This window comes from Taudactylus pleione, unplaced genomic scaffold (genome assembly GCF_031769625.1).
Source record: "Taudactylus pleione unplaced genomic scaffold, aTauple2 ptg000454l, whole genome shotgun sequence".
NCBI classification, from domain to species: domain Eukaryota; kingdom Metazoa; phylum Chordata; class Amphibia; order Anura; family Myobatrachidae; genus Taudactylus; species Taudactylus pleione.
In genome coordinates this window covers 10072001-10098376 of record NW_028284856.1, presented here as the reverse complement: position 1 = coordinate 10098376, position 26376 = coordinate 10072001, and the positions used below count along the sequence as shown (strand labels likewise).

The 26376-nt window shown below is 39.7% G+C and overlaps 1 protein-coding gene across 1 annotated transcript in view; it reads right to left on the bottom strand.

Moving 5' to 3' along the window:
• Window positions 1–26376, bottom strand: part of LOC148505427 (fibrillin-2-like) — a 191059-nt gene that overhangs the window by 31629 nt on the left and 133054 nt on the right. The window contains exons 10-28 of the mRNA XM_088448376.1: window positions 19125–19277; window positions 17931–18173; window positions 17357–17500; window positions 13099–13218; window positions 11911–12036; window positions 10388–10510; window positions 9533–9808; window positions 7392–7445; window positions 6852–6977; window positions 5987–6112; window positions 5290–5409; window positions 3812–3949; window positions 3666–3716; window positions 3288–3413; window positions 1973–2200; window positions 1088–1213; window positions 793–921; window positions 475–600; window positions 189–314 (exon numbers count right to left, since the gene is read on the bottom strand). Of these exons, the coding sequence (XP_088304502.1) occupies window positions 189–314; window positions 475–600; window positions 793–921; window positions 1088–1213; window positions 1973–2200; window positions 3288–3413; window positions 3666–3716; window positions 3812–3949; window positions 5290–5409; window positions 5987–6112; window positions 6852–6977; window positions 7392–7445; window positions 9533–9808; window positions 10388–10510; window positions 11911–12036; window positions 13099–13218; window positions 17357–17500; window positions 17931–18173; window positions 19125–19277 (2661 nt within the window). The remainder of the gene's footprint in view (window positions 1–188; window positions 315–474; window positions 601–792; window positions 922–1087; window positions 1214–1972; window positions 2201–3287; window positions 3414–3665; window positions 3717–3811; window positions 3950–5289; window positions 5410–5986; window positions 6113–6851; window positions 6978–7391; window positions 7446–9532; window positions 9809–10387; window positions 10511–11910; window positions 12037–13098; window positions 13219–17356; window positions 17501–17930; window positions 18174–19124; window positions 19278–26376) is intronic.

Genomic DNA, 26376 nt, shown 5'->3' with positions numbered 1-26376 from the left:
CCCTCTTCCCAGGGTGTTTCTTGGACGTTTTACAAGGTACTTCCCTTACCTCATTAGAAGGGAATCCTGCTAAGTTTCCATAACCTTCAGAAAAAACAAACTTGCTGACTGGAATAAAAGTACTCTTTGAGATCTCTTTTGTGATGTGTAGATTACATAAGTCACTTTGACAGCAGCAAATTACTCACCTATGCAGCCCTGCCGATCAGGAGTAGGCTTGAAGCCAGTATCACAAGAACACTGGTAAGTTCCAATCATGTTAACACACTGTCCGTTTCTGCATAGGTTGTCGCTCAAGGAACACTCATTTATATCTGGTTAAAAGATATTATGTGATGTCATTTGTATCAATAAATATGTTGTCATATTTACAGCTTAAATAAAAATAGGATCTTGTTCAAGCATTCAATCATTTGGCACATTAGCCTGTATGGATTCTCTATGTTGTACAATATATATTAAACTGTGCCTTACCCACACAGGCGTTGCCTTCCGTAGTCAGCTCATGACCAAGAGGACATATACATTCAAAGCTGCCGTCAGTGTTAATACAGGTGCCACCTCTACACAGCAGCGGGTCTCTCTCACACTCATCAATATCTGCACCAAAGAGACAATGAGATAAGTCACAAGGAAAGGCAGCTAGAAGGGACATCACTTAAACCAACTAATCTTAAAAATAAACATTTATGCATGTAAGTCAATTCTGATATAAAAAAACTGTATACAAGCACACATATATATATATATATATATATATATATATATATATATTGTCACTTTAATAGTTACCCATGCAGTTCTTCATCATCATGAAGCCACTCTCGTAACCATCAAAACATTCACACTCGAAGCTCCCCGGGGTATTGACACACGAACCGTGTCCACATAGATCAGGAGAAATCCGACATTCATCTATATCTGTAATAATTCCAAGAAACATGGTAAATGCATTGAAAAGCCTCAATGATGAGATTCCACTGACAGACTACTAAGGTTCCATGTTTTATCCATTCTATCTGTGGCACATATTAATGCTAAATGATGCCCAGTGTGCCTGATGTTAGACTTCACAGGTGCTCCTTACCTGTACAGTTCCTTTCCTCAGCATCTAGTGCAAAACCGCTGTCACAGATGCACCTGAAGCTTCCAATGCTGTTGCGGCAGGTTCCATGACTGCACAAGCTGTTGAATACCTTACATTCATTCACATCTATTAAGGTGGAAACATATATAGTATAGTATGAGTAGGGATATCATTGCATAGATAAAAGCTCATATGTGGTAAGAACAGATATCTGAGGAGATGGATATATCTAAGACACTGCCATGGACATTTATTAGCACATAAGAACTCCCTGTGACCAATATTGTTCCTGATGCAGAAATACTACAGCACATAAATTCCTTTTGTCAGAACATCTGAAAGAAAATGTATTCAAGTGCTGCTTACATTGATAAGCTTTTCTTAAGCTAAATTGCGCAATAGAAACATTTAACGTCTATTAATTTATATTAATGATCAGTCAATCTGAATACTCTACAGTGAGTGAGTGATTCAAAAGAATGCAATGGGATGTGAAATTTTAATGTACTTTTCCAGATATACAAAGCACTCTCCAGCTTAATGAAAGTATTAGACTTACACAGAAGAATCAGGTCTCTGATGATGCCATTGGTGAAAGAAGCTTTGAGGTCACATTTAACATTTGGCAGGAAAAGTTTAGGTCAGTTTGTTTAAAAATTAGTTTTAAATGGGTACAAAAGGGACATTGAGTGTCAATTTCTCTTTATTATGTTTTCACATTCAAGATTTGCAGTTTCCCTAACTGCACTAAATGTCAACAAAACAAAGTTTTTCAACATCTAATTTTTAATAAATCCACGGCACTCTAATTTTCTGTGTAGAAGAACATAGTGCAAAGATCACATTCGGTAACAGAAGACATCAGATCTGAATTGGGGACAATACCTTTGTAGAATGGACGGCCAGAAAGAATATCGCCCCTGTTAGCAAAGCCCGGGCCTCTTGGACAGGTGGTCTTATATTCCTCACTCCCGGGTTTAGGGCACTCCTCACAGTCAATGCCCCAGGCAGCACCCACAGAGCAGCAGCACATATCAATTCTGTATTTTCCAGGCAGTGGAGCTGTGCATTCATCCTCATCCCATTTCATGTAGCACTGTTCAACACGTATATCTGAACGAGGAGTGAAACTATACTGTGAACATCATAGTCATCATCATCATCACCCATTTATGTGTAAGGCGCCACAAAACTTCTCAGTGCTAGACAGTCTGTGTTATAGAGAATATAATCGAAAATATAAAAAGGGAAATCGTTCAGATGAGGTTGGTAGGTATAGACATCAGGCGAAAGGTAGAGAGGGCCCTGCTTTCATGTTCATTTTATTCATTTGAATATCTCTTTACCTTTAAATTAACAATTGAATGGTCTAACTGTAGGGTTCTAGTTTACAGTACTATTATTACAACTCACATTAGATCAGAACACATATATTGGTCGCAAGCCTACCTAGATATACAAGGTGAGGAAGTGTCAGTGCAGCAGATTTCTATGTTTTATATACTAAGAGGAAAAATATACTTCTAGAGTGTTCCAATTGGCTGATATTTAAGTCGATGATTATGTAGCCTGCACTGATTGCTAACATATTCAGATTCTTATAAATGACTTAACTGTTACATGAGAAACAGGCCTATTGTATAGCACATGTTCATTTTCAAAGTAATGCAAAATCACAAATCTAGCCAGACTTTATTTAAGTTAGTTCTACAAGAAATAATGCAATTTATTTATTAATATGGCAAATACTACAGTTTTTGATATTGCCCCTTTTGTCTTACCAATGACCGATGCCTGTCGTACTCGCTGATTATCTCCTCCCACACCCAACTCCAGGAGTACTCCCGTGGTATTCCCTCCCTTTCTCTATCAGATACTCACCCGACCTTCAAACTCATCCCAAAACCCAAGCCTACCTTCCCTCCTGCTAACTCTCCAGCCTCTGCAATACCCAACTGCGAGAGACTCCTTGTTGTACCATAGAAATAAAAGAGAAGAAGAAGAGAAAAAAGAGGAAGAGAACGAAGAGGAAGATGAAGAAGAAGAATGAACAATCTCATACACATATTTTTATACCTACACATCTACCATATATGTCAGACAAAGACAAAGGTACAAGTGACAAAGAACAATATTACCGCTGGTTCAATTTATTACATGAACTGAAACCATTGACATCAGATGTCAGTTTGCTTCTTACCAACACAGTTTCTGCCAGACCCATCCAGCGTTAGGCCTTCTGGGCACTCGCACTTGAAAGACCCAGCAGTATTTACACAGCGCCCATTGGGACATACCCCAGGGAAGACTTCACACTCATTGACATCTGGAAAGCCACAGGAAGATAGGAGAATGATTTAAACACACAGAAAAATACATGTTAATGCAGTCACAGGTCACAACAAGTGGCAATGTCAGAAGATATTTGTGCAGTAATTACTATAAGGAAGCTTATATACCGATGAGGACATGTTCTAGGGCACAATTATATGACCAGACTGATGCTAAGTTAGTAGGCTGTACAAATCATGAAATTAATTATATGAACACTTTCTACTTTTGAATGAATATATTTTACCTTCACATGTAACTCCTTTCTTCCTGGAGTACCCTCTAGGACACGCTGAGTCTAAATAAAGCACAGAGTTACATCAGTTTAGAATTTAAATAATGACATTAGACTCATTATAGAAATAGTCACATGTTAATATTTGGGTATTTTACCAATCTCGCAGCGCTCGCAAGGGCTTCCCCAGGCAGCTCCTAAAGTTGCACAGCACTCAGACTTCAGAGTGGCTCCGTTAATGTTCACCTCACATCGGCCATCTTGGATGTTTAACCAACAAGTTCCTTTCATGCTGTCTGCATTGCAGAGAGGAGATGCACGGGGTTTGTAAGGAAAGCATACAATATCAAAGTATCATTTCAGCATTGTTTGCAGCCAGTTCCCAGAGCATAGACTTATTGATAAATTATTAGTCATAGAGAAGTTAGCACTTAGGGGCCTATTCATTATGTTACTTATCAGGGGCCAGGCGGCCCCCGATAATTAAGTATACAACTCGCTGTGAGTAGCAGCAGTGGATACAAAATCACCTGGGCAATTTATCATTGCTCCGTTGCGGAGATAGCTGATCCGAAAATCAGCTGTCTCCACAATCACCTTCCGCAGCATTGAATATTATCATTGCCGAGTCTGACTCGGCAGTGCTACTGCGTCTGTGTCAACTGGGGTTCAGGCAAGGGCACAAAGACCTGGTGTCCAGTGGAAGGAGCTGGACAGTGGCGGCGGGATCAGAACGGATCCCTCTCGCAACCCAGGACTCCTTCTCATAGTGAAGGAGTGAATTTACGGGAGCAAACGCCAAATGAAGATGGCGAATGTTCCCGCAGTCAAGCTCCGAACATATTGTATGTTCGGAGCTTGTTGAATTTGGTCCCCATATTATTGTATGGGGACAGCGGGACAGATCGGGGCTGAAGGTAAGTAGAAGATATCAGTGAATCGCCTGTGTTACCTTTATAGTGAATGGCCCCGCTTCTTAATTTCTACAAAAGTAGGTGAAAATGTTAATTTTCACCTGCTTTTGTAGAAATGAAGGGATGATGAATAGACCCCTTAATGACTTTAGCATTAGCACTCTATACAATAAACTTGTATTTATTGCTTGTGTATGAAGGCATACTGTATAAGCTCATATTGCTCTCTTGTTAGATTGTGTTACAGTATGCTTCATTAAAACTGAACGTATTTATACTAAATGGTACTGTACATATTTTGACATACATTTGTAAATTAGATACAGTTGGTAAAACAGTGAGACTACTGTACCTACCCTCTGTAAGTTTTTCTAAATGCACTACCATTGGACTGTATGCTAAAATATTACACCAAACAGAACAGCTGCTTTCATTGGCATATCAACAAAGTAGAGGTATGTTATTGAACATTTTATAAATAAAGATTTATTAAATACAATATATATTTTATTTTGATATAATCCCTAAAATATCATTTTTTAACATATACTGTAGTTATATAGCTGACTTGCATGTTATATTGGAAGAACGCAAAAGCAAGCCACTGTTTTGAAAAACTCTTAATATTGCAGCAGGTAAATGAATTTAAGATGTCATGTTTTTCCATAAAGACTTACCTCCAGCAACCTCCAGGAAGCCAGAAAAATGTTAATAACACTCACCCACACAAATAGTCCCGGTAGGATCCAGCTTGCTTCCAAATGAGCACTCACACACAAAGGAGCCAGCATTGTTCCTGCAGACACCATTAACACAGGGATTGGATGCACATTCATTGACATCTGAAAGTTAGAAAAGATGTTCTAGTAAATGCAGAAAGGTCATCGATGAAAAACAAGAGGCAGTAGGCAACATATGCACACAATAAGGGACATATATACTAAGCAGTGGATTTTCAAAACGCTCGATTTTTGAATATTTTATTTGCAGAATGCATTGCTTAGTAAATATACCCCTAAGTCACCAAAAAAAACAATAGTGATTTATACATTCCAAGGAACGATAAATAAAGGAAGTCCTTCTAGGAACTTTTCTTTAATACAATGAGGTAGTGGGTTTCTGGAATCAACGTGAACAGTGATGCAACAAATACATTTCTATATAATGAGTTTGATGTAAATAGAATATTAAGCATATTTGTAAATATGACATGTTGTGACAATCTTACAAATCACCCCTAATCCAACTGATTCTGTTATATACTCAGATGTGAAAATGGTTACATTACATATCATGTCACATTTTAAGTGTGAGGAGCCTGATTAATAAGTACAGTGAAACAGACAGTTGGATAAAGCAGGCTCATCAGGGTTTCTTAACATAGAAAAAAACAACTGTTTTATCAAAATGACAGCGTACCTTCACAGGTCTCTGACTCAGGCTTGAAGACATAACCCTTGGGGCAGGTGCAGGTGTAGCTCCCAGGTGTGTTACGGCACAAGCCATTGTCACAAAGTAGGCGGTTCACTGCACACTCATCAACGTCTGAAAATGGGAGCGATGTGGGTTAAAAACAAACAGCACATGAATCAACTTACAGTAGTTTTATAGCTGATAACTGTTTATAATGGGATTTAGTTATGAGACCGGTGGCCGCAATGCTGCCAATCTAAATCCTGACGGGGGAAGCCAGACAAGGGACATGAGATAGGCATCGAAATACCAACGCCTATCTTAATCCCGACGCCGGAATTCAGAAGGACACCAGCCCGAACGAGGTAAGTCCGGGGCGTCTTAGGTGTTAGGCGCGGTTTAGGTTTAGGTAGCATAGCGGGGATAGTGTTAGGTTTTTTTGGGGGGGGAGTTAGGGTTAGACACCCCTAAGGGGGAGGGTTAGAGTTAGGCACCACTGGGGTGGGTTGGGTTTAGGCACTAAGGGGGGGGTTAGGTTTAGGCATGAAGGGGGGAGACTTAGTGGGAGGGATAGGGTGGGGAGGGTTAGGGTTAGGCTACAAGAACGGATGGTCAGGGTTAGTGGGAGAAGGGGGAGGGTAAGTATACTTACCTGACCTCTGTCGGATTACCAACCACCGGGATGCCGGTGTCTGTATTTTGACAGTAGGCATCCCGACAGGTGGCATTACATACCGGTTTCGTTAATAATTACTTGGATGCTTTCTCTTGTTTTATCACACTCGGGCAAAATAAACTATATTAAATACAATTAATTAATTATTAAGAAACATGAATGTGTAAATGCAATATTTACAAACAATGAACTTACCCACGCAGTTTTTCCCACTTGTATCTGATTCATAACCAACATTGCAAATACATCGGTAGCTGCCACGCAAGTTCTCACAGATGCCATTGGGGCAGATCTCAGAGTTCAAAGCACATTCATTAATATCTGAGATGAGTAAGGTAAAGAAAAGACAAGGTCTCAGTAGATAAAACAGACAGTGGAGATCTCATGTTAAACAGTAAAAAACAAAAAAAGTAGATCTATCCAATAAGGTTGATTTTGATCAAGTCTCCCAATGTTTTAGTGATCTACATGGCAATTTGCAATTCACTTAATCTGCAGATAACAAATGTCCATGTAAATCTGTACTTTTCAAAATTGACATACATCACACAATATATATAAAATAGTAAAATCACCCAGAAGCACCTGAATTGAAAATGAATACATTTTTAGTAGATTGGAGAGTGAGTGTAGTGTATTGTTCATTAGTTAATGTTAAAATAACCTATAACAGACTTCCCTGTATAATATCATTGTTGAACCATCAAACATGTAGGCATATCTAGGATGACTTACCTCTGCCGTCTGCAGTTATTCCAATGCCGCTGCTACAAAGAGCCTGGAATTCAGCTGCAAACAAATCAAAAGAACATTCTTTACAGTATTAATGTATATAATGTTTCCTTTAGTCACTCAAATCAAAGTCATAATCAGTTCTGTCTCTGAGATATTAAAGTAAATGTTTGTATATCTCTTTTAAACTTAATATAGAGAATGATATTTTGTTATGGTGCTTCTTCTGCTGTATATGCTGGCATGTAACCTGCTGGTGTCACTATTCCTAAAGTAGAAATAGTTTTGCTATAGGCTGTAATTTGATACCTGCAGGCTATAAACAGGTAGTTGGCAAAAACAGATATAATTTACATATTGGTGTATAGCGTTATATTTTACACTTCCAACTAATAAACATATAGTTTTGAAAAATAATAAGAAAGCTTTATACAGTAACTTGTACGTAGGCTGATTGGAAAGTTATGAGACTGCTTCTGTTTTTCTGTCCCATAGGTAGATGTGGCAACGCTATGCTGGTTATGGTTATTGTGAAGCTCATACATTATTGTGTCTGAACATGCAGTTGGACTGCCGTAGTCTTCTTTGTTTGGTCACAGTGAGTGGAAGATCTTAGTACATTTCGTCATGGCGAATGAGGAAGATGTGTGATTGAATTTTGTGTTAAACTTGTAAAAAGCGGAAATGAAACTCATGAAATGTTAAGGCAAGCATACCGGGGAGAAACAATTAGCCGTGCTGCAGCATTTCGGTGGTGGAAGCACTTCAAAGAGGGTAATAAGCGAGTGATTGATGAAGCTTGTTTAGGGAGACCATCCACCGTGGTAACAGATATCAACATTACCAATGCTGCAGAGATGTTGCAAAGCTACAGAAGGTTAACTTTACGCAAATTTTTGGCTTCACTTGGCATCTCACTCGAACGGGTTCAGCATATTATGACAAAGGATCTGAAAATGCAATGCGTGTGTGCCAGGTGGGTACCCAGAAATATCACAGATGAGCAGATGTGACGATGATTTGAATCGTGCAAGAACACCGTTCGAATGTCGGAGAGGATACTCGATTTCCTGACATCGATCGTCACAGGTGACGAATCGTGGATTCGTCATCATGATCCGCACTCCAAACAACAGTCCAATGTATGGAAACGCAAATTCACCTCCAACCAAAAAAAATCTATGTGATTCCTTCGGCATGTAAAGTTATGCATGTGCTGCTCTTTGATGCACACGGTATGATCCTACAGCACTGTGTTCCCCATGGACAGTCAATTAATAGTGACTACTATGCAAATGTCCTGAAAGCCCATTTGCGTGGAGCCATGAGGAAGAGACGACATTTGCTGAAGAAACTGTGTTTTTTGCTCCAAGACAATGCCCGGGCACATGTTGCTGCTGTTGCATTGGCAGCACTGACTGAAATTAATGGGACAGCACTGGAGCACCCTCCGTATAGCTCGGCAGGGGCAGAAGTATGGAAGACAATGGAGATGCCTGCCGCCGGGCGCCAGCACTAAAAGGAGGCACTTCCTCCATCAGCCACAATATATTCAACCCAGTTAGGGCTTTAAATATGGGGGATAGGGGGACACTAAATGATAACGTGCCTCCGGGCATCTGGGATGAACTTACGCCACTGTAGCCCTGTGATTTCTGGGCATTTCCAACCCTGAAAAACAACTGCGCGGAAAGAAGTTCTTAACAGATGATGAAATTAAAAATGCCACAGCTGTAACACAAAAAGTGACGTCACAAAACCGTCTACGGCACATCTTTGAATCTTTGTTGAAACTCTGCAAAAAAATTATTGAATGTGAAGGATGCTACTTTGAAAAAGAAACATTTTCAGATCTGATTACTCTATGAATAAAAAGATCAGTCTCATTACTTTTCAGTCAGCCCATGTATGTTACAAAAAATACTCTTCTATTATGAGTTTTTTATAGCCAGTATTAATTTTTGTCTGATTATAATAAAAGATGTATTGAGATTTTATTACCTATAATTTATTGTTCAAATGTAAACATAAAAAGTAAGAATGTTAATTTCTTAATTGAGTTAAATACAAAAAAAATGGTTATATAAGCGTTTTGCTATATTTGACTTACATATGGCAAGAACCATCTACTCAAGTACACTCACCAGAGGTTTTGGCAGGGCAAGGCTGGCAGGGCTCTCCAAATCCATGGTCAGGACTTGCACAACAGCATTCAGATTTGGTAACAGCACCAGGGAACGGGCGGGCACATGTGCCCTTCTTAATGGCTCCATAGCAGGTACTGCGCATGTGGGTGTCCACGCAAACTCGTCCATCAATGCCAATAGTCAGCCCACCCAAGCACTCACAGCGGAATGAACCCTCTGTATTAATGCAACGTCCGTTCATACAGATTCCTGGTGTCTGGCATTCGTCCACATCTAAGAACAGACAGCAACATTTTGATATACTGAGATGAATCAAACATGTTCAACACATAAAATATTTTATAAAGAGCTGAGGTTATACTGTACATTAGAATCTACAAATAAGACAATGATGAAAAAAATAAAATAAAACAAATAAAACAAACATAACAAGATAAATCAAGTTTATTGTTAGTTCGTAAATATGAAAAAAATAACCATTACCAATAGCCATGGTCTTATTTACATTCTATTCAATTCAAAACTCATTAAAACAAATCTCGTTTGCACTTGTAGTTTCAGTAAAGCCACTGAAAGGACATCTTTGTAATGTATAATGTATGGCATTTGTGAAACAGATCTTTTTACACTTCTGCAATGAAAGTAAGATCTATCACTGCTTTATAGAGATATTTTAAATGCATAGTATGTACTTGTCCAGATGAATACAAGTAGTGCAATCCATTAGTGAAGCACATAGAGTTCATGCATGTGGAATATATATATATAGCTGTGCTATACAAATACTTTAAATTCAGGTGAATAGAACAGAGAAATGTGTTTTACACAGTCAGCACCTCTACAAAACCTTACCAACACAGTAGCGTCCGTTTGGTGCCAATACAAAGCCTGGTTTACAGATGCATTTAAAGCTGCCGTCTTCATTGATGCACATCCCATTCAAGCACATGTTTGTGGTCGCACACTCATCGTGATCTGTGGGAAAGATTCTGTTCAGCTGACGGACCACACAAAGGTTTAATCATTTTCTCTTTTGTTTATCTTTGTGTTGTTTATGATGTCTCTGAAACAGCAGCCAAAGAAGCTGCCATATGGCCCATGGATTTCATTACCAATACATTTTACAGTGTAAAACAACACTGACATTTCCCCCAGTACACATGTAAAGTAGATATGTTTTATGTATATCTTATTTAGGAATGTTGACATGCGTATATATAATTGAAGAATGTTAACATGAGCACTAACAGATATGTAATGACAAAGTATGTTTAACTTATTCATATAAGACAGGGGTGGGGAACCTTTTTTCTATCGAGGGCCATTTTGATATATATAACATTATTCGTGGGCCTGGTACAGGCCATACCCCCTCTGTGTGATGTCACACGGTGCGGGGTCACAATCACCAGTGATTACAGCAATGCCCAGAACATCCCGAGGATGCCCTGGGGAGCTGTAAGGGCAGCAGTGTGACCATCTGAAGCATCCTAAGGGCACTCCAGGCAGCACTGCTGCATAGATTCTGGATGCTGAGTGCCATTCTAGGCACCCTGTAAGCCAGATGAGGCTAGCAGAAAAGAGCTTTGAGGACCAGACAAAATGTTTCCAGGGGCCCCTGGGCTTGAGGTTCCCCATCCCTGATATAAGAGAACAACAAAGGGATTGTATGTCACAGAACAATGCCCCATACATTGCTACCAATGTGCAATCTAAGCTAAGACTGACACCGGAGGCCATTTATGACAGCTGGACCAAAATGCAAATTATGTTTTTGTGATGTCACGTGACTATTGTGCAAGTGTACCTATTTTCATGGGAAGCACATGGATTTTTAGTACATGGATTGTAAACATTGGTTTCCTTCTTGTGTTGTGAGTATTTAGGGGGATTTAGGCATTTCTTGCTGTGTGTGCCTCTTTTGGTATCAACATGCACAGTGCCATGTTTCGAGACACCTTTCCCCTCCCCAGAGAGGAGGGTCCCACACGAAGTCTGCACATGGGCCCCCTCCTCTCTTAAACCGCCTCTGGCTGCATAACATTAATTTCTCAAAAAAAAGAGTTTAGATGTCCTCAAAGATTATTTAAATCATATGTTTAAAAGTAGAAAGTAATAAAAACTAGTCCTAATGATATTATCAAGTAATGACTTTAGGTGACATTTTACCCTTTTTACTATGCATGCTTTCATCATGACCCAATTTAGGCAAAAAAATTGGGTCCATGCTCAGGACTTGGTGCGGCCATGTGCAGATAATGAAATATGCTGCACATAGATGACATTTATAATGTTTATATTTTATTATCTTTATGATGCTTTTGATAAATGCTAAGTGTTGATTATTAATGATTAGTGTGCATTGATTAACTCACCTACGCAATTCTTTCCATCTGGGGTAGTCTCAAACCCTGCATTACAGATACACTGGAAACTGCCCTCCGTATTTACACAACGCCCGTTCCGGCACATTACTCCATTCATGATACATTCATCAATGTCTGAAAAGATTGAACAGTCAGGTTTAATAATGTTTTCCAAATCCCTGTCAATCTTTGTTATAAAAGTGAACCTTAAGATAGCTATTCTCTAAAAGACTTTTACAGGCAGCCTGACAAACAAGCAATGCTCTTATACTGTAGCTCAAAAAGAGCTTGAAGTGGTTCCATACAGAGATTTATTTAAATTCCACTGGTAAGATAAAAGGAAATCTGCTCAACTGGTTTGGCAGATAAAACCGGCTTAAAACAAATAAAACATTATCTTTCAGAGTATGGTCATCTTGAGTCTTAGAGGTATATTTACTAAAGGTCAGTTTGGGTTTTTGGGCATTTTTGGGGTCCTGCAATCTGTTCATTTAGTAAAGTGCAAACCAACAAACAACTGACCAAATTGCCGACTTTATACACAATAGAAAAACTGCTCACTATCAATATTTTTCTAGTTACAAAAAAAAAACCCCGGATTTACTAAGCATCGGGTTTAGAACTTGATGCAAAGCTGACGGCAAACCCACCCAAGTAATAGACCTACCTCAGGCAGGCAAGTTTATATGAAGCACGGCACAGATCTATATGATCTCTGCAGGCTTAGTTTTATCATTTATTATTGTTGTCATATTAAGATTAAGGAGTTCTTTTCTTTTTTTCTAAAATGGCTTGCGTTCTCCCTGCCCAAATCATTAACCAGCCCCGAGTCTCTGAGCATAGGCTTTGGGAAATAGGGGGGAAAAATGGCATAGGGTTCCCCCTATTGTCCAATAACCAACACTAGGCTGAGCCAGACATACAGCAGGGGGACACTCAGCGACAACCAGACCCAAACTGGTCAGGGAGGAAGGGGTGCCCCATTTATTTTGTTTGGTGCCTCCACTTCCCTTGTCATTCCTCCCTGTTACAACTTCTGTATAGCAATTGAATGCAACTTTTATTCTGTTACAGAAAGTCAAATAATATCAGGCAAAAACTGACATTGTGCTCTTAATCCATTAAGGAGAAGGACCAAAGGTACTAATGCAGGAAATCTTGAAAGTTAAACCTATTTGTGAATCAGAATGCACATACCAATGCATGCTTGTTTGGTGGGGTTACTCTGGAATCCCTCGTGACACCTGCAATGGTAAGATCCTTGTGTGTTTACACAGTCTCCGTGAATACATGGGCTGCTGGAGCACTCATCCACATCTACAGGTGAGTAATAAAACAAATTAATGGTGTTATTTAATACATATTTCCATAACATTATTCAGTGGAAGCTACATCATACCACCAAGGCACTGCCTAGATAAGGCCATCCCTCAAAACAGCATCAGAGCAAGACAGAGACTTGTGAGGGAAGCCATAGAGACGCCAGCTATCACTGTGAAGGAGCTACAGAGTTCAGTGGCTGAGACTGGAGTTAAGGTGCATCGGCTATCTATATCAAGAGCTGTGCATACAACTGGCCTATATGGGAGGGTGGCTAGGAAGAAGCAATTACTGAAAAATAACTACATCAATGCATGTCTGGAGTATGGAAGAAAATATCAATGTGACCAAGCTAACATTTTGGATAAGGTTTTTGTGGCCAGATGAGGACTCAATTCTAAATGTTAAATGTGGCTCATACCTAAACTGCCCATTCCTCAGCAAGCACCATCCAAACAATGAAGTATGTGGGTGGCAACATATGAAACATAGAATTTGATGGCAGATGAGAACCACTTGGCCCAGCTAGTCTGCCACATTTTTAAACATATTGTTACCTCAACCCTTATTGATCCCTACTTCTTCTGAAGGATATCTTTATGTCTATCCCATGCATGTTTAAATTGCTCTACTGTCTTAGCCTTTACCACCTCTGATGGGAGGCTATTCCACTTGTCCACTACCCTTTCTGTGAAGTCATTTTTCCTCAAATTTCCTTTGAACCTACCACCCTCCAGTTTCAGAACATATCCTCTTGTTCGAATACTTCTCTTTCTTTGAAGAATGTATCCTTCCTTTACCTTGTTAAAACCCTTTATATATTTGAACGTTTTTATCATTTCCCCCCTTTCCCTTCTCTGCTCCAAACTATGCATATTAAGATCTTTTAATCTTTCCTGGTACGTTTTGTGGTGTAGACCTTGCACCATTTTAGTTGCCCTTCTTTGTACAGTCTCTAATGTATTAATATCCTTCTGGAGATATGGCCTCCAGAACTGAACACAGTATTCGAGATGAGGACATACCAATGACCTATACAGTGGTATAATCACTTCTTTCTTTTTACTATTGATTCCTCTCCCTATGCAACCAAGCTTCTGACTTGCCTTCCTCATTGCTTTGTTACAATGTTTGCTTGTCTTTAAGTCACCTGAAATAGTGATTCCTAGATCCCTTTCCTCTTCAGTAGTTTCCAGTACAGTGCCATTAATACTATTTAGCCTTTGGATTTTTGAGACCCAAGTGCATGATCTTGCATTTTTTGGCATTAAACTGTAGTTGCCATGTTCTTGACCATTCCTCTAGTCTACCTAGATCATCAATCATTTGTTTTACCCCTCCTGGTGTGTCTACCCTGTTGCATACCTTTGTGTCATCTGCAAAAAGGCATAGTTTCCCTTCAATACCATTTGCAATGTCACAAATAAAGATATTAAAAAGCACTGGTCCAAGTACAGATCCCTGAGGTACTCCACTGGTAACATTTCCCTCTTGAGACTGCACTCCTTTTACTACAACTCTCTGTTTCCTATCCTGCAGCCATGATCTTATCCATTCAACTATCTTTGTATCCAATCCCATGCTTTCCAGTTTATTTAACAGTCTGCAATGTGGAACAGTGTCAAAAGCCTAACTAAAGTCTAGATAAGCTATATATATGGCCCCCCTTTATCTATTTCCTTAGTCACCCAGTCAAAAAAGTAAATAAGATTTGTTTGACATGATCTCCCCCCAGTAAATCCATGCTGTTTGGGACCCTGCAAATTGCTGGACTTGAGATAATCTATAACTCTTTCTTTTAAGAGTGTTTCCATCAATTTCCCAACTACTGATGTAAGGCTCACTGGTCAGTAGTTGCTTGCCTCGTCATTGCTTCCACTTTTGTGCAATGGGACAAAGTTTGCTTTTTTCCAGTCCTCTGGAATTACTCCAGTAGCTAGTGACTGGTTGAATAATTCTGTTAATGGTGTTACCAGCACCCCTTTAAGCTAATTTAGTATCCTTGGATGTATCCTATCAGGTCCCATTGATTTATCCACTTTCAGTTTTGAGAGTTCTGTTAGGATCTTCTCCTCTGTAAATTTGCTTGTTCCTATCTCATTTTTCTGATTACACCTGCAACTTAACTGTGGCCCCTTGCCCTCTCTCTCAGTAGTGAATACTGAACAAAAATAATTATTAAGATGATCAGCTATTACATTGTTTCCCTCAACAAGACTCCCTCTTTCTGTCTTTAGTCTTTTTATTCCACCTTTTGTTTTCCTCCTTTCGCTTATATACTTAAACAAAGTTTTGTCCCCTTTACCCACCGACTGTGCCATTTTCTCCTCAGCTTTTGCCTTTGCACATCTCATTACTTTCTTAGCCTCCTTCTGTTTTACATGACACCACTTTGTCTTCATTATTTTGCATTTGCTTGTATTTCCTAAAGGCCATCTTTTTTGCATTCACAATACTTGCTACCTCTTTCCCAAACCACACTGGCTTATGTGGGGATGCTTTTCCTTAGCGGGGATTGAGCATCTTGTTAAAATTGATGGACCAATGGATGGTGCAAAATGCAGGGAGATACTGCAAGACAACCTGCTTCAGTCTGCTTGAAATCTAAAGCTTGGGAGAACATTCACCTTTCAGCAGGACAATGGGCCTGATTCAGACCCACTCGCGAGCGGCTGTCCGCTCGCAAGTGGGTCGATGTTATTCACTGAGCATGCGCACGACGGAGGGAGCTCCGTCGTGCGCATGCACCAGACGCGACGAGCGAAGGAAAGTCCTTCGCTCGTTGTGTCCGATCAAAGGGGGCGTGCTGTCAATGTTGATTGACAGCACGCCCCCTTTGGTGGGCGTGCCGGGGGCGTGCCTCCCTGACGGGGGCGTTCCCACGGGAACGCCTCCCGTCAGAAGCCGGCCCACTGACATCACTAGTGATGTCAGTGGGAGTGATTTTGGCTCTGATAGAGCCAAAATCACTCCGGAGCTTGCGGTTGAAAACCTCAACCGCAGGCTCCGGCTCGCAATTTCGATGGTCGCGATGGTCTCGACCATCGCGGCCATCAAACAGCACGCTCGTATAGCCTGTGGGTGGTGACCCACAGCTATACGAGCGTCCAGGAGGACGCTCCATGAAAATGGAGCCCGGCCCTCATTCAGAGCGTGCGCTCTGCTCAGAGCGTACGGCTCTGAATGAGGGCCAATGATCCCAAGCACAAGACCAAAACAACATTAGCGTTGTTGAACAACAAAAAGGTCAATGTTCTACAATTGCCAAGTCAAAGTCCAGATCTCAATCCAATTGAGAATCTGCGGCACTACAGTATTTGAAAATTGCAGTCCATAAGCATCATCCAACCGACCTTATCAACCTAGAGTAAAGCTACAAAATAGTGTGGGCAAACATCACTCCCAAACAGTGTGCATGCCTGGTAAAAAAAAAATAGCCCAACAGACTTACAGTAAAAAGGTTCCACCAAGTACTAGTCTACACGCAGCATTTTTCCTATTTTAATTTTTTTTTACTTTAGGAGCCTACTGGTTTGCAATAAAAAATACTGTCTGGAACAAACTGTGTAAGTGTAATTTGCAATAAAGACAATTCTGTTGACTTTTCATACTTTTGCACGCAACTGTGTGTGTATTGTATGCACACAGTCATTATAATAGGAATAAATGAGCGCTGTCCCATATGTTAATTCATGCAATAGCACATACTTAACAAAAACCTAAATAGATTTCTGCGCATAGATCAAGCTCAAGATCTTCTTTTCCATGTTTTTATTATTGTGGAAAATAACTGTGTTGCCATAGTTTACTCCTTTACATAAACATTTTCCTGTGCAATTATATGTCATTCAGCTCCACCATCTGCAAAGTCATTTCACTATGTAGGCAGTAGTTTCCTAATGTAAAACGAACCTGGTCAGTAAAAGCCGATTAGTATAACTAAATAGTTGTTTCCGCTGTCAGCTGACCTCTGAGTGACTGTAATCTGTCTTCTTAGAAGAACATTTTATTGTAGCGCGACTACTGCATTTTTTATTATCATCAAGGAAATCTGCAATGTCACCAGTGTCTAAATGTACACCACAGGTGATGATCTATCTTTTAAGTGGTTCACAGTGTCAAGGTCATGTCTTACCTATACATTCCAGTCGGCTGTCTTGTTTATACCCCATGTTACATTCACATCGATAACTGGATGGTGTAGGGATGCAACGGCCATTTTGGCACAAGTTGGTAAAGTGTTTGCAAATATCTCCAGTCTGGTTTAATGTTGCAGTTCCTAGCACAGAAACAGATTAAACGATAATGTTCTGAACACAAGCTAAAACTGCACTTCACACAATATACCTCCATTTATTCATTTATATTTTCTTTTTTTATTTCCCTCTATTCTGCAGTACACTATGGGAAATAAATATTCAGGTCTATTTTGCAGATCTTCGCTTAATGAATGACTAGTTATTATCTTTGTTATCCATCCACTTTCCCATTCCACATACATTAAAACTATAACTCAATTCAACAGGTAAAAATGAAGGAAGGCGTGAGCCTTACACAGTAAGATGGTGCAGTCTAAGGATGAATGTAGTACCAAGCAGAGAACGAAATCTCCACATCTCACTTATGTGGGGATCTAAATTCAAAGTTGCTATCTCCTGCGCTTTATGACTAGCCAAACTAGCTGGTAAGTTAATTCACTTGTATCTTACCAATTTCAGTGCCCACACTAGGCAAGCCTGGTAGTGTTCCCTGTCCATTAGGACCAACCCCAAATGGGCCAAATCCACCGGGTCCAACTCCTCCAGGTCCAATTCCACCAGGTCCAATTCCTCCAGGTCCAATTCCTCCAGGTCCAATTCCTCCAGGTCCAATGCCCCCAGGGCCAACAGGATAGGTTCCTGGGTATGAAGGACCTAGAGGTAGGCCTTCAATGCAAAGTCTTCGGTATTCATCTGTATACATAGTGTATAGTGTTAACTTGGTATCTTATTTATTAACATTTTTATAGCACCAGCATATTCTGTAGAACTTTACAATTGGCAATAAACATAGTAATAAAATAAGACAGGGTATTAACAGACACTCAAAGAGGTAATAGGGTAATAGGAACATGATATATGAGGTTATGTTAGATTACAAGAGTAAAAAGTGATCCTGTCACACAGCATCTTTGGTCTAAGGGTTTTTATAAATATAGAAAGAAAATGTGTAGAGGGGTGATAACTGGATAGAATAGTCTAGGAAGAGAAAAGCTGGGTACACACTGACAGATATATCAAGTGATTGGCCAATATATCTGGTGCCCGTCAACCAGTGGGTACCAGCGATATGTCTAAACGAGGTAGTTCACAGATATATCGCATTGGCTGTGCTGCACAGTCAATGGACAGATATATCTGCAGACATATCTGTCCATCGGCAAGTATGTACAGGCGGTCTGCAGACCGCCCGTACACATGCAGCGGCGGGCAGGGAGCGATCCTGCCCTGGACCCACGGGACTCATTTGCCTGGAATATGATGGTCATTTCTGTGTGTATGAACGACCATCATCTACAGATATATCTGCAGATCACTCAATCTACAGATATACAGTATCTGCTAGGTGTGTACCATAAGAATGTCTTTAGGCTGAAGATGTGACTTTTCTGGGAACATTTGATGTAATCAGGATAAGATCTTGTGCATAGAGCAGGTTTGAGTTGGGAAATATATTAGATATATTAAACAAATAATTATAGATATACTAGATATAGTAGATATCTTAAACAAATAAATATAGATATAGTAGATACATTAAAGAAATATATAGTGAAATAGCAATTTTATAAGTAATTTAAAAACCAATATACTGAGGCAGTATGGTAGTCACACTACAGTATTTATGGTAGATATTGTACTTACCAGACCCCCTAACTGGGCACATCTCAGGGAGTTGACCAATGGCCCAGCATCGTCCAGAGTCACAGCAGCATTGTCCTTTTGTGTATTGGCCAGGAAGTTCTCCAGAACATCGACCCCCAATTAAAGCAGAAAAACAGCTACCAGTCCTCTGATCTGGAAATGAAGGAGTTACAATGTAAAACAGGACTGGTTTTTTTTTATATAAAAAAATATAAATCCACATTCAATATGTTATAACAATGTATGGTAATGTATTTTGGCAGGCAATACAGGCCTTTTATCTGCTTTCATACAGTTCTATCTTATTATGTGTGTGGAGTTTGTATATTCTCCCTGTGCTTGCGTGGGTTTCCTCCGGGTACTCCGGTTTCCTCCCACACTCCAAAAATATACTGGTAGGTTAATTGGCTCCCCTCAAAATTGACCATAAGTGTGTGTGTGTGAGCATGTGGTAGGGAATATAGATTGTAAGCTCCACTGGGGCAGGGACAGATGTGAATGGCCAAATATTCTCTCTGTAAAGCGCTGCGGAATATGTGTGCGCTATATAAATAACTGGTAATAATAATAATTATATATGTACTGTTTGTATTTTTCATGCTAATGTGCAAGCCTGAATGAGGAAAGTCAAATTAGGCCAAAGAAAAATATAAAACATAGTTCATTTCCATTGATTAAAAAATAACACAATTGTATGACCAAACTTTTCATTAATCCTTACATTTAACTTTCAGTAGCCCTGACATGATTTCTGGGTGTAGCTAACCTTTACCACCTCATACTTCCTTCTCTGTCCTCAGGAAGTCCCCCATGGTCTCTAATGCTTGCCTTTATGAAAGAGGAAACACTACTGTATATAATGTGTAATAATGTTATCAAACACTCCAGCAAATGGATTAGACATAATGAAACTTTTTTATTTCTTATTTCCCAATACAGAAGAAGGCAATCACACTCATGCTGCATCAGGAGGACTCAGCGGTGGTCAACTCAGTGTCGTAGAACATTATTAGTTACTTTATTAGTCACAGTTATATAGTGTTTTGTAGAAGAATTTTGACTTTTTTGGAATTTTTAAAACTGATTGGACTGCAAAAATAATATAGTAATGGATGAGATGCATCAGATGCATACAGCAGAGACCTGACTGATTTCTTGTCTAGATGTGATGCTTGCACCCACTACTCTATTTTTATGTAGTATCACTAAAATAGGTTATTATCACTGTCAGCTGACCTCTGAATGGCTGTAATCTGTCTTCTTATCTGTTTGGAAGTCGGTGACAGCAGTGTGGCTCTAGTGGGGTAAGAGCTGGCTTGTCTATGTCCTGCAGTGGCACATGAATGCTCTGAATATCAGTGTGCAGTGGGGGCATCTCATTATCAGTTGCTTATATAGCACCAGCATATTCCATTGCGCTTTACAATTGGGAACAAACAGCAATAGAACAAGACTGGGTAATAACAGACAGACATAGAGGTAAGAGCACCCTACTTGCAAGATTACAATCTATCTATTATTATTATTATTATTAGCATCACTGTTACTTACATTTATTAATATAACGCCAGCATATTCCATTGTGCTTAACAATTAGGAGCAAACAGTAATAGAACATGACTGGGTAATAACAGAGAGACCAAGAGGAAAGTGGGCCCTGCTTGCAAGCTTATAATCTATCATTTATTATTTTTATTATTATTAACATTGTTATAAACATTTATTAATATATCTCTGGCATATACCGAGCTGCTTTGCAATAAAATTATTCAATATTACTTATAATCCAATTTGTTTTAGCATCACAAATCATATGAAACTCCTGTATACAAAGTGCTGACAACATATGTATATGGGTTCTGTGCGCTTTAATAGAAAAATGTAATCTTTATCTATAACTATTATTTGGGCTACAAACAACATAAATACTAACATATTGTATTTGCATCAATTTAATCTTTCTAATTAATTTGCTTAATTTGCCTTCTATCCAAATTTTGATACCTCAAATTATGCATCTTCGTACTAATCCAAATATAAAGAATATAGCAGCACATGTACACTCTTTCTTCCATTTTTGTCTCCTCTAAGAGCAGAGCCGTGACACAGTTATACAGTATGTCATACCTGCCTACCTTTTCTGCCTCCCCTCTGGAAATATTGGAGGTGAGGTTCAAATGGGAAGTGTAGGGGGCATGGCAAGCCAACTTACATGATTGCAGACCGGTCCCTTTACTCCAAAAACGCCATAAATCATCCCATTGTGCAGTTGGGTGAGGCCATGATGACATAAATCACCACAAATGATGTCATCATGACTACCCTGGTCTACACTATCCTACCGTGACTGCAGGAATATTCCATGGAATTTGTGAGTCTCCTGAAATATCCAGTAGGCAAGTAAATATACGGTATATCACCCCAGTTACCATTGTGTTCCCATAAAACCCAATGTGAATATGAAAAATATATCTCTGCCCGAAAACATAATGCAGAAATAGCAAACTCAAATTTCAAATTATTTAAATACTTAGAGGGGTATTCAATATGAAATGTTAACTTCACTGTCGAAGTTAACGTTTCATATCGGAGTTTTTACCTGCGTTAAAGTATCGGGCGTGCGCCCGCTTATCCCCGTATTCAATATAAAATTAACGAAAACGGGAGCCTCCGAAGTTGGATTTGCGTAAAGTTATGAATTTTTCCTTAAAAAAATTGTAAGACCCCCCTAAAGTTGTAAAAACATGGGGGATCACTATGGGTACCCCTGTTTTAGCCTTTAAATGAAAGTCGGGGATTTAAATAGCCGCAGCAGGTGTTTTTTCCCGACATTGAAGAAGTGATGCAGAAGAACACTTAGATTTTTTTTTAAAAAGTATTTAAAAATTCTGCATTTGTGCACTTGCCGCTATAAATGTATTCTAGAAAACACCTTCCGCATACTTGCAGAATAGCCCTGAACCTATTTCCCTATTGTTAATAATTTTTTTCCCATTTTTTTTTTCACCCCAATTTTTAAATACATTTTTTGGGGTATCCCTATTTTTTTTAAACTTTTTTTGACATAGTTCTTTTTTAAATGTCATTCCCAGGGGTGCAGGCTATTTTTTTTAAGCCTGCACCCCTAAACCCCAATTCTGCACTTTTTTTCGACACCTATTCAATGGTGAAAAGTTATCACCCTTTTTTATCAAAGACTTTTCAAAACTGCGATAAGTCTTTGAAATTGAATACGGTGTAAAACTAAACCCTGCGATAATGATGTCATAAGTGCGATATTAACGCAAAAACGATGTTATCGCTCCCATATTGAATACCCCTATTATAGTATAATAAGCATTGTGTGCCTATTTTTTATGCATTATTTATATTTACAGGATAACTGGGATCAATGTGTCAAAATGCTAACAGCACATGCCCTTTCCTGAGGATGCGAATGTGCTATCTCTGTCCAGCGGTGCTAGGACCCCAGACTGCTGGAAGCCACCGTTCTTGTGCACTACGGAGCATATGCGGCCATACGGTGCTTCTTCAGCTCCACCCTCCAAGGGGAGAGGATGTGACCCTGAGAGTCTCCATCGCGGAGAGAGATGGCTTTACACGGGGGCCCTGCAAGTTCCACTGCACCACCACCGCTATACCACTGTATATGAGCCAGTGTGCACACTCCACTTCCACCACTGTATGTATGTATACACACAGGTATATGCTCCCATTATCAGCACACCACCTGTCCTCCCCATGATACGTTCCTGGCTGGATCTGGTACATACATTATATGTGCACTGTGTACCCATTGTACAAATCTCCTGCATTAACCCTGCATCATCCTGCAAACCTGTTCTACTTGGTTAATAAACCAAAGACCTGGTTAAGTTATCGATTGTGTGGACTGACCTCCATCACACAACACTGCCACCTATACCAACTACAGGGTCTGCCAATAATGAATGTATTTATTGTTGGGGCAGTGAGACAATAAAACAGATAGTATCTTATCTTATAAAATACATAATATCTATTTTGTTACTGCTAGTTTTTTTTCAATCAACCTGTCTTCTGTTTGAACAGGAAGGCTTGAATGGCACAATAAAGCAGCCCTGGCATACAAAGCACGCCAGCCTAAGTAGTATATAAACTGGAAACTGAACCTGTTCCATATTGAGGGCCAAGTACAGAATTGCGAAAGTGGCCTGACACTGTTTTACTAAAAGCATGGTTGGGGGGCTGAAGAGCTTGAGCTATCCATTTTCAAAACTGTTTTACATAGAGATGAGCAGTTCGGTGTAGCTGAAAAACTAACACACCCAGACTTTTCAGTTCTGAGTCCCAAGTCGGATGCTTTTAGTTTCCAACTTAGGTCTTTTCGCCAAGTTCAGAACTCGGATCTAAAAACCGGGTCTTGCATATTTTTTATTGCATTTAAGTTCCTCCCTCATAATTTCAATTGCTGTGAGGTGGTCAGAACTTGCTGAAAATGAATGTTATTGATGTTAGTAATACTATAGGAACAAAAACAGGTCCAAGTTACATGATTTTAGCTGTTATTAGAAAGAAATCCAAAACTAAAACCAAACCAAAACACTTGAAGGTGGTTTTGCCAAAATCAAAACACAGGGGTCTGCGCACATCTCTAGTTTTATAGCACAAAGCGATTTACTAATCCACTCTGGCACAACTGCCCTTTTGGTAAAATCCAAAGTTTCCAGTAAAAGACTTCCAGTGCAGGTCTGTTCAACAGGCCACTAATATCTAATTGCAAAAATTGTGCCAGTCGTCATTTGAACTACGTTTTATACAAGGTAGGACGAGAAAAGAAAAGCAGTAAGTTGCTATACCAGGCCACGTACATGTGAAGAGCTAAGCGATTTGTTACAAAGTGAAAGCTTGTTAACAAGTGAAAACATACTACGTGCTTTTCAGTGGAGGTTCTAAGGTCATGTCCAAATGTTTTCCACTTGAATAGTCTTTGCCAACTGGCTGTTCCAAAAATGGACCTTAGTTACACAGGTCACTTTGTAGAATGAGTCACACAACATTAAAGTTCTATTACTTTATAATCAAAGTCCAAAATGATGGAATAATGGAAGATCATGTCATCATACTGCTGCAGGCTGGCATGTTACTGGCAGATGCATATTTAGCCTCTCAAGAGAAAAGGTTAAGATTTGAGGAATTTAATAGGTGTATGGAATGCAGTTACCATCTGGTGTGCCCTTGCTGCCACTTAGGTGTGGGGTTCTTAGAGGAGGGAATGTTTAACACATACCAGGTGTTAAGGGATGTAAAAAAAAACCCAGGCAGATCTAACTATTAGAGCGAATAAGGTGGGGTATTTTTCTACCTTATAATAAGCAGAAACATACATTTTAGTTAGCACAATCCCTTAGGAATAGCTAATACAGAACAAGAAAGTGGAAAAGCGTTTAAATCATTTCACATATTCCCTAAAAGATGTTGGTGCCTATTTATTTAGCTAAAAACCATGCAAAAAAAATGATTCTGTGTGGTTTAGGCATGGTTTAGGCACAGTGGCGTTACTAGGAAGTGCAGGCCACACTGGGTGACACCCTCTGACGGGGTTGTACCAAAGTAGCAGAGCTGCTCCGTAATTTTGGTGTCACCCCTTCAGATGGTGTCACCAAGCTGCACTGATAGCAGTGATGGATGAGCGCCATCCACACTGTACCCGGAGAGGCTGACGGCTGCCCAGCAGCTCTAGAATGTACCCCCAAAACGTCACACAACTGGGGCCACGCCCCTTCCGTGAGCACGCGTGCCGAAGGGGAAACAAATGGGAGTGTCAGGTAGTTTTGGATGCACTGGATGACACCAACCGCAGTGATGCCACTGTTTAGGCATCTTTTACTTTTGGAGAAAATTAAAGATGTGCCTAATGTAGGAGACATAAAAGAGATCTCCTGAGTTTGTCAAACTAATGCTGAAGACCACAACCCCCATTTTTCTCAATTTATCAAGCTCTAAAAAGCTTAGATTTATGTAGTTCATATTTAACAACTCTCCGTCGAGCCAGGGGTGGGACACAGCCATATTTACTATTACTATTAGAAACTTAACACCACACGTTAAAAAAAAAATGTAAACGCTATTGACTGCTTGAGATAGCCCTTTAAAATAAGATGAGGGGTAACTTTATTTTCCCACACTCTGACCCCTCTGAGGTCACACCCCAGAGGCCTTGTCCTTGTTTTAACCAGAAGACATCATGGAGCTTCGTGCTCACTTTTGCAGAAAGTAATCCGCAGTAAGAACTATACTTCAATTTTTGTATTTTAACAATAAATTAATATGGGTAAAGGTCAGGATTAATCCTGTTCCCAGCCGCTTAGAGCATTGTGGAACTGCCAGAGCAGTGACATGTGTTTTAAGTATAATTGGAAATAATTGCAATAGGAATTTTCTTTTAATTGTTTCAAACTCACACAAAAATGTACTAATTATATTTTAATAAGTGTGTTCTTTTGTATATACTTGTTCTGTTTTTATTGATGCTGTTTTTGTTTTACTTAGAGAATGTGGTTACAAATGTCATGAACAAGTCTTAGGCATGCCCTGTAATAATTCATGAATTAAATTGTATAAAACATGGACAGCAGAAAACAATGCATATGTATGAAATACACATACTGTATGTATGGCCTCAGCAGTCTGTTTGCATACTACATACTGCTATGGATACATACTACATCCATGTAACTAAGGTGGAAGGAGGTACAGTAGCGGCTGCACATTTATTCTAATGCTGTAGCCGATGGGCTTCCTACTGATATGTCCACCGGCTGCAGCTCTAATCTGCTGCGGTGCAATGAAAGTCGCACCATCGAGTGGACATCGGCTGCACCAAAGGACTCTATAGCAACACTATGGTTGCTCAGCATGTCCAACGGTACATTGCCGCCAATGCCAGTGGAACTGCATCTTTCGACACAGTACCTGACACTGGCTTGCCCCCAACATGCCTGTTGATGCAAATAATACCCGCAGTCACCGCCCAGGAACACCTATCCAATTTGCTTGGTTCTCCATGCAATTCCAATACTGTATGTGTCTGCTGCCGGTAATCATTGGGAAACGAGTGAAGATTTAAAACATTGGCCGCATACGCACAATGTTGTAAATTCATCCACTTCTGATTCAGGTCCTAAATCATTTTCAGTGATGTCATAGAGACAGTATATTTAGTTTACATAACTAACCCGATAACCCAGACTTATTTAGTCGCAGACTGAGT